Source organism: Nyctereutes procyonoides, unplaced genomic scaffold, assembly GCF_905146905.1.
Source record: "Nyctereutes procyonoides isolate TBG_1078 unplaced genomic scaffold, NYPRO_anot_genome, whole genome shotgun sequence".
NCBI classification, from domain to species: Eukaryota; Metazoa; Chordata; class Mammalia; order Carnivora; family Canidae; genus Nyctereutes; species Nyctereutes procyonoides.
Window position 1 is genome coordinate 6,696,176 of NW_026575135.1, and position 8,907 is coordinate 6,705,082.

An 8,907-nucleotide genomic window follows, 5' to 3' on the forward strand; every position below is an offset into this window, starting at 1 on the left:
TCATATGATGATAACAGTTTTATTAACATTGGCTGCGTGCTACCATGTACCAGGCACTGTGCCGTGATCCCTACAAGTGCTATTTCATTTAATCTGTAGATCAAGATAAAATCATGATGCCAGTTTTCAAGGGAGGGAACCAAGCTTAGAGAAGTCAATTTGCTCGTCTCCATTACTAGGGAGTAGAGTCTGGATTCTGAGCAAGGACTTGACTCTGACCCCAATGACCCACTTGACTGACCCAGGCTCTTCAAGCTTGTGCTTAAAGAACTCTCCCCTGATTGTTTTTCTGTTGGATGATTTGCCTTTTTCGGAATATTTTGCAAGAGCTCTCCATATTTTGGTGGTGGGGGGTCACGGTAGGGAGGGGCTGTCTGGGCTGAGGGCAGGAAGTGGCTTCAGAGATGCCCTGCCTTCCATCAGAGTAAGGCTGGCTGTGAGCCTAGGCGGTGCAGTCAGACATGGCAGGAAACCAACCCAATACAGAACCGAGGTCTGCAAGGATGAGGGACTTTGACCCCCTTAGAGAAAAAGCAAGAGTGACTCACAGGAGGAAGAGAAAACCAAAGTTCCCGGGCTGTCCCCCATGAGCATAGACAGTCCAAAGTCATCAGAAGGAAGAGGGAAACAGAGCTGGCCAGGAGCTGCCACAACACCCATGCAAATGAGACCCGCCCACAGCTGCCTGGAAACCAGGCCCAAAAGAAGTGAGAGCACAGAGCACATGCTGCAGGGCCACCTTGGGGACTGGACGAGGAGACTCTGAGAAGCAGGTGAGGAGTCACAGGGGGTCCTGGAGGGATGGGTGGGACTCACCGGAGTCCTGAGAGGCACTGCTGTCGGCCAACATGAACACTGGCCTGGGAGGCAGGGCTCCTGGGAGCAGCTTTCCCGCCCAGTCGTTCTCTAGCTGTGAAGCCCTAAGCAAAGCCACTTCACATTCTGAACCCTGGCGTCTCCATCTATAAAATGGGCGCGCATCTATCATGCTGTGTACCAAGCACCTGCTGTGCTTTGCTGGGCTCCTTACAGATATTAACCCTTCCTCACAGCAAGCCTTTAAGGTGGGATTATTTGCCTATTTTTCAAAGAAAAATGAAGCTCAGAGAGCATAAACCATTTCTCTAAGACCACATAGCAGATAAAAGTCTGGTTCCAAAGCCCACTTCCAACTCCCTATCCTGCTTCCTTCACAGGGTGGTTTCAAATAATCAAATGGCTTTGGGGCACCTGACTGGTTCAGTTGGTAAAGCATGTGACTCTTGATCTCGGGGTTGTGTGTTCAAGCCCCACTGGGCGTGCAGATTACTTAAAAAATAACAACAACATAAATTAAATACATAAATAATTGGGGAAAAACCCCTTCCAAACCAAATGGCCTTATGCAAATGGAAAAATAATTGTAAAGGGCAATCATAAAATGTAGATGTGAGTTGCCTCACTTAGATCCTACCCAGGACCAGGGCCCTTGTTTGCAAACTGTGAGGTCCTATAAAAATGCTAGCTCTTGGGGCACCTGGGAGGCTCAGTCAGTTGAGCCACGGACTCGTGGTTTCAGCTCAGGTCACGATCTTAGGGTCATGTGATTGAGCCCTGCAATGGACTCCGTGCTTAGCGGGGAGTCTGCTTGGGACTCTCTCTTCCTTTCCCTCTGCCCCTCCTCCCTGCTCTCTCTCTTTCTTTCTCTAATAAATAAATCTTTTTAAAAAAATGCTAGTTCCTCATCTCTCTCCTCTTGAGGGTAAAAACTTTGAGGGGATGCTACAAACAATATTTAGGTGACTTGCTCACAGACCCAGGTGATCCCTTTGGGGTGGTGTCTAGGGCGTACTGTTGCTGAGATGGCTTCGGGGGTGAGTGGTGGGAGGGAGGATACATGGCCAGAGTCCCTCCGGCAGACGCTGGACTCTGATGTGCTGCTCCTGAAACAGCAGTGGACGTCTGAGGGGACCCTGGTAGGTAAGGGCCCAGGTGCTGAGGCAAAACAGTGATTATTCCTCCTCTTGAATGGCCTTTTACAGCCTTGGCCATGGAACTTCAGAAAATGTAGGTCTGCTTTTGGGGAAAGGGAGATGTTTAAGGGCAGTAATATGAGTTTACTGTAATATTGTAAAGTTAGAATTTTCAGATAAGAGAATTTAAACCAACCAACCAAAGCCCACCTATCCTCTATGCCCAGAGATAACCACTGTGGACATATTGATGTTTGTTTTTCCAGGCATTTTTCCATTGCACACATATACTGGATAATTGAATAATGTGCTATGGTTTTATTACTGGTTCTTTTTGCTTAATGACATATCACAAACATATTTCCACATTAATAGATATTTTATCACATCATTTATTAGAAAGATTTATTTACTGGAGAGAGAAGGAAAGGGAGGGCCAGTGGGAGAGGGAGAGAGAATCTCCGGCAGATTCCACACTGAGCATGGACTTGGGGCTTGATCTCACAACCCTGAGATCATGACCTGAGCCAAAACCAAGAGTTGGGTGCTCAGCTGACCATGCCACCCGGACACCCCTTATCACATCATTTTAAAGGCTGCAGAATGTCTCTTTATGTATCTGGAGCAGAATATCTTTAGTTCATGTCTCACTCTTGAATGAGTAAGTACTTTTCCAGACTTGTCCATTAGAGACGTGCTTCTACGAGCGTCCCTACAGTCAAGCCTTTGCACAGGTCCTTGGTTATTACCATGGGACAGATTTCCAGTGGGGAAACCGCTGGATCAAGGCTATTACCTTTCAAGGCTTTTGGTAAAGTGCTAAAAGGTCTGCTTCAGACACACTCTGGAATTCGGAGCTCCTCAGAACTGAACGCAGAAACCTCTTTCATGACTTCAAAGCCAACCTTGATCCTTCCTCTCTCTCAAATCCATTTGCAGGGATACCGGCAACCACTTCATATATGATCTTTGCCGGGTGCCAGGCTCCACGAGCTTTGCCCTCAGACTACTTTTCCTTTTCAGAAGACCCTGAGGCACAGGTTAAGCAACTCAACCGGGATCCTGCCCTAATAGAAGCAGCGCATCTGGGGGCATGAGCCTCAACATGGCTTTTTGGGAAGTGCTTTTGACTTAATCTCCAGAGATGGTTTTTATTCCATCCCTTTGATCTTCTCTGCCATAGCCTGGTCTAAGTCAAGCACCACCAGCCCAGCCTGAATGATCAAGTCCCTAATGGTCTTTTGTTTCCACTCTGTTCTTTTTAGTCTGTTCTCTGCTCTGAAGCTGGAATGGTGTTTTGATTTTATTATTATTAAATATTTTATTTTAAGTAACCTCTACACCCAACATGGGGCCCAAACCCACAACCCAGAGATCATGAGCCATGCACTCTACCGACTGATCCAGCCAGGCACCCCTGGAAAGGTGTTTTTTTGTTTTTAAAGAATTTATTTATTTATTCATGAGAGACACACAGAGAGAAGCAGAGACACAGGCAGAGGGAGAAGCATGCTCTCCATGGGGAGCCCGATGTGGGACAAGATCCCAGGACCCCTGGATCATGCCCTGAGCCAAAGGCAGATGCTCAACCGCTGAGCTACCCAGGTACCCCTAGAATGGTGTTTTTAAAATGGAAAGAAAAAAAAATGGAAAGAAGTGGGCACCTGGGTGGCTCAATCGGTTGAGCATCTGTCTTTGGCTTAGGTCATGATCCCAGGGTCCTGGGACCCGAGTCCCATGTTGGGCTCCAGGCTCAGCGTGGACTCTGCTTCTCCCTTTGCCCCTCCCCCTGTGGTGCTTGCAGTCTCTCTCTCTGAAATAAACAAAAAAATTGTTTAAAAAATTAAAAATACAATGGAAAGAGGATGAGGCCCTGTCCCCCACCCCATACTCACCCCTTGAATTAAATCCAGCTGTGATCCCGACTCCCAGGGCTGGCCTCTCCCAGGCTGGCTCCTCCCTGAGCCACTTTGCTGCTCCTGCACCTCCCACTACACCTCAGGCTTCTTTCACTTCCTGCATCTGGCAGAGCCTTTTTTTCACCTTGGGGCTTTGGTACATGCTGTTCCCTTGGCCCGGAATGTCCTTCCTCCACGCTGCGTGGCTGGTTCCTTGTCGTCCTGCAGACTCAGCTTTCAGACCACCTGTCTGCCGCAACCTTGCCTGCTGGTTTCCTATGGAGCCCGTTCCCTAAGTCCATGTCCCTCTCTGCCCTTTATAGCATATGCATTAGATTATATATTTATCGCCCACTGCTCATTAGAGGTCTTTTCCCCTCATTGCACTCTAAATGTCATGAGGTCAAAGCCATGCCTCTCTGGGTCACCATTATTTACCTAGTGCCTCGCACAGCTCCTGACATGCAGTGGGTACTTGACAACTTACTAATTGTGGGATGGATGCATGGTCCACAGAAGAAGGCCTTCGTAGGTAAGGATCCTCAGCAGACTCCCAGCTCAGGCCAGAGGGGTTCCCTCCTCCTTTTGCGTACCTTCCTTTCCTCTTCCCTACGTGAGCAGTGACAGGAGTCTAGGAGAAAACCAGGAAGCCGTGGCCATGAGAGCATAAGCAGGTTTTGCTTCAGGTTTCAACTCAGTCAGTCGGTGCCATATGAGGGGCACGAGTGAGCCTTGGTTCCCGCAAGCCCTGGGATTCCTGAGAGAGAGAGAGAGAGAGAGACTCACGGCGGGGACTCTCCTGAGGGGATGCAGACACTTCCCATGTAGTTCATGACACACCTGAGCAGGCAATATCACTGCCTGGCTGGGGCACCTTGGCTGAGTCACTTCTTGCCTCCCATCTGCAAAGTGAGTGGTTAGGATGGAGAAGTGGTTTTTAAACTTTTTTTTTTTTCCCCTCAGCAGCCCAACTCTTCAACTTAGGTGATCGATAGGAGAAAGGCTAGATATTTCTGGTTGAAATGGGGAAGTGGGGCTGGAGCTCTCCTCCTGCCTGACTCCCCCTTTTAAGGCCCCAAGGGTGGTGAGATGGCCCCCCCTTTGGACTCTCAGACCTCGGAGGGTCACTGCTGGCCAGGCCGATTGTGTAGAACGGAGATGGCAGCAAGACTTGTGTGGTTGCAGCTCCTTGGGCACATTACATGATCAGGAAAGGGGGAGGCCTGGCTGGCTCAGTTGGAGGACCATGCGATTCTCGATCTCGGGGTCGTGAGTTCAAGCCCCACGGTGGGTGTAGATGTTACTTAAAAATAAACAAATTTGCTGAGTCTGGGGTGCAGAGGTTTTCGGCTGTGCGGTGGGTGAAGTGCAGGGTAGGCAGCCTCTTTGTGTGAAGAGGAGGCTTTAGCCATTTTAGAAAAGAAATGAGGGCCCAGGAGAGAAGCCCAGAGGTTCCCTTACTGTCTCCGCAGTCTAGAAGGAACCTGCCGCCCCTACCTTCCCAGGCCATAGATCCCAGGGCTTGAAGAGAACCGCCCACAATCTCGCAGATGTTTGGCTTCCAGGGTTGGTTGTTCGCCGCGCCCTGGGGGATCTCTGGTCCCCACTCCCCAGCCCGCGCCCAGGCAAGCTCTGTGGCCTTTGCTGCAGGCAGGTGCGCTCGGGAGGCTGCAACCCCGGGCCACCTGGCAGCTGCAGGTGCTGTGTGTGTGCTGCCATGGAGACGGGCCCCGGGTTGGTGGCTGGTGGAGAGGAGGCGGGCTCCCAAAGCTCTGCGGACTCTGGAGAGGGAGAGACGGGAGCCTCGGGTCTGTCTGTCGGGCAGCCTGACCACCCCGTCCCGAGGAAGCCCAGGTGGGTGCCCTGCGGTTTCCGGGGACCAAAGGAGGGAGGAGCAGCCAGAGGGGAGGCCACGTATTGGGACGGTCCAGAAGGGCTGATCTGGGGACCCGGGCAAGGGAGCCTCGCCAAGCTCCCAGGTCGAGGGGAAAAGCCTTGCCAGGACCCCCCTTGGCAGGCCCGCGCATGCCCCGCACAAAGACCGGGCAAGTGGGCTCTGGAGGGTTGGCCCTGTAGCCCGTGGGAGGAGGGAAAGAGGGCCTGGCATTTGTCCCCAGACAAGGGACGGACCAGGGAGGTCACAGAGGCCATCTCTGCCCCACAACACAGACCACAGACTGGCTCCCCTCCCTCTCCCTGGAGTCCGAGGAGTCAAGGGCAGTGCCACGGAGCCTGAGGAGCATTGTCTCCCCTTCCCAAGCGGGGGCGCAGCCTCCATTAATGGCGGGTGCCTCGGGCCTTTGCCCTGATGGGGGGTCGCTGCAGGAGCACCACTCACCTCTACAGCGTAGGCGCTGGGTGATGGGGCCCAGGTTGCTCCATGTTTTGAAACGAGGTTTTTCATCTGTGAAATGTGGGTGACAGTATCTTTTAACAACGCACAGAACCGTAGCCTAGGACCAGGCACCGGGATGGAGCTCCACGGGTGTCCCTTTGCTCCTTTTCCCTTTCTGCCAGGCCGCCCGTGTCTGACCTGAGGATGGCGGAGCGGCAGGGCCAGGAGCCCGAGTGCCCTGTCTGCTGGAACCCCTTCAACAACACATTTCACACGCCCAAGGTGCTGGACTGTTGTCACTCCTTCTGCGTGGAATGCCTGGCCCACCTCAGCCTGGTGACTCCAGCCCGGCGCCGGTTGCTGTGCCCACTCTGTCGCCAGCCCACCGTGCTGGCCTCTGGGCAGCCCGTCACGGACTTGCCCACGGACACTGCCGTGCTCACCCTGCTTCGCCTGGAGCCCCACCACGTCATCCTGGAAGGCCACCAGCTCTGTCTCAAGGACCAGCCCAAGAGCCGCTACTTCCTGCGCCAGCCCCGGGTCTATACGCTGGACCTAGGCCCTGAGCCCGGGAGCCAAACTGGGCCCCCCCAGGACATGGGCCCTGCCACCAGGTCTCTGCCCGTTCCCATCCCCAGCCACTACTCTCCGAGGGAGTGTTTCCGCAACCCTCAGTTCCGGATCTTTGCTTACCTGATGGCTGTTATCCTCAGTGTTACTCTGTTGCTCATCTTCTCCATCTTTTGGACCAAGCAATTCCTTTGGGGTGTGGGGTGAGCATTGTTTCTGGACAAAGAACCAAGCTTTTTTTTTTTTTTTTTTTAAATTACTTTTAAAAATTCTTTTTAAAGAGGCTCCATGCCCAGTGCAGAGCCCAATGCGCAACCTGAACTCATGACCCTGAGATCAAGATCCAAGCTATTGAGTCATACACTTTTAACCCACTGAGCCACCCAGAAGCCCTGGAACCAAACCTTTCTTGACTGCAGCTGGAGATGGCGACTGCACGGCCTCACTGGGGGTGGTCTTCCTTTGTAGTATTGTTCATTTCTACAGTTAGTCCACGTGGTTGCTCTGGGAACAGAGATCCCTATTAGGAGAACCTCTGAAAGTTAAAAGGCTGGGAAAAGACCTGAAGAGAACTCGGTGTGAGCCACTGGGCCAAAGAAGGGCAAAGAAGCAGATCTGTGATCATAGGGCTATGGAGCAATTTGTGCCAAAGGGCTGGACCATGTATCCAGGGGCCTGACTAGCCCAGAGGGAAAGTTGCATTTCTCAGTACAGTTGCTTTGAACTCAGTTCACATTTGAGTTGCTTTTTTTGTTACGTGTTGCTAAAATCTTGGAAAGTGAGCCTCAATTCTGTGAGCAAATGTGTATGCCTTGTCTTTCAGTTTTCTCTTTGGAAGTCTTGTCACCAGTCCTAGGGAAAAAAAATGGGTGTGCATTCACGAATTCATGCAGTTACTCATTTGACTATCACTTATTTGGCTGACGTTGTCAGAACTAGAGGAAGGTAAGGGTGGGATTACCCATGGGTGACAGAGCCTTTACCAGCAAGGACGGCATGTTCACTCAGCTGCTTCTTGTACAAGACAACCTCTTGTCAGTATGTGGTTTGTGGAGTGTTAAGAGGATAAAAGTTTAAAGATGAAAAGAAACCAGGGTCAGTGATCGAAAAAAATCTAGGATTTGGAGAAAAGGGGTTTATTCCTCCCGGCAGGTGCAGAGGCCCCGATTAAGCCTGGATGTTGGGTAGAGTTGACTCCCCTCCTCCAGACAATAGAATTTTGACCTCAAGAGGGAAACTAGAAGCCTTAGCTTTCATTGCAGGCCATGCAGACAGGAGACCCTGGGCTTCATTTTCTGTGACAGAACCAAGGCAAACCAGATGCTTCGGCTGACTACAAGTCGCTCTCTGCAGGGTCTAAAACCCTTTCTGCTTCCAGTTTTTTTTTTTTTTAAATTTATTCATGAGAGACACAGGCAGAGGGAGAAGCAGGCACTCAGCAGGGAGCCCGATGTGGGACTTGATCCCGGGTCTTCAGGATCATACCCTGGGCTGAAGGCGGCGCTAAACCGCTAAGCCACCCAGGCTGCCCCCCCCCCCCCCCCCCGCTTCCCGTTTTAACATTGCCCGGTGGCCCAGGGCTCTGGAACAGTCTCAAAGTGGTTAAAAACATTATCACCATTATGAGATGTTGATTTGTGGAAGTAACTTTCAGAGATCAGAAACTGAGTCAGTTTTATTTGCTCTAAATAAAATTTTCTGCTTAATGGAACCGGCTTCTATAAATTCTTAAGGGATCTTGATGTACAGGATATTCCAAAATAGCCAAGACCTGTATTTCATAGTAAGACTACGTGGTGTTGTTACGCACCAACATGAAGAAAATTCTCCATTACAAAAGTAGGAAGCCACCTACGTGTCCCACCAGGGGACCAACACCTATCTCTCCAGTTGCGCCATCAAAGGTAATTACACTAATGCTGGGACTCAACCTCTCCCCGCTGACTTCATTTCTTTACATGTCCTTGGCTCCTTAACATTGTGGCAAGTGAATCAGGCAATGATCTCCCCGTGTGCTCTGAGCCACGAGGAAAGGGAGAGGAGCTGGGTGAAGCCGGGAGGGAACACCTGCCTCTGCACTAGCGCTTACGGCTCAGCGTAAGGAAGCTTCATCCCTATCCACAGATGAAACTGAGGTTCCACAGGTTTAGCT

The 8,907-nt window shown here is 51.2% G+C and overlaps 1 protein-coding gene across 3 annotated transcripts; it reads left to right on the plus strand.

Moving 5' to 3' along the window:
- Nucleotides 1-282: 282 nt before the first annotated feature.
- Nucleotides 283-6,962, plus strand: RNF183 (ring finger protein 183). Of its 3 annotated transcripts, none has more exons than XM_055302001.1 (2): nucleotides 283-773; nucleotides 6,368-6,962. In XM_055302001.1, the coding sequence occupies exon 2, from the start codon at nucleotides 6,390-6,392 to the stop codon at nucleotides 6,960-6,962; it is 573 nt and encodes a 190-aa protein (XP_055157976.1). In that variant the 5' UTR covers nucleotides 283-773; nucleotides 6,368-6,389. The 3 variants fall into 3 exon arrangements, with proteins under 3 accessions (XP_055157976.1, XP_055157974.1, XP_055157975.1); XM_055301999.1 differs by lacking the exon at nucleotides 283-773 and adding an exon at nucleotides 5,407-5,704; XM_055302000.1 differs by lacking the exon at nucleotides 283-773 and adding an exon at nucleotides 5,647-5,704 and having other exon boundaries at nucleotides 6,295-6,962.
- The last annotated feature ends 1,945 nt before the right edge of the window (nucleotides 6,963-8,907 follow it).

Coding starts and splice junctions, on each gene's coding strand:
- RNF183 (XM_055301999.1), top strand. CDS start 5,568: ATGGAGACGGGCCCCGGGTTGGTGGCTGGTGGAGAGGAGGCGGGCTCC. Junction 5,705..6,367: donor CCCGTCCCGAGGAAGCCCAG/GTGGGTGCCCTG, acceptor CCTTTCTGCCAG/GCCGCCCGTGTCTGACCTGA.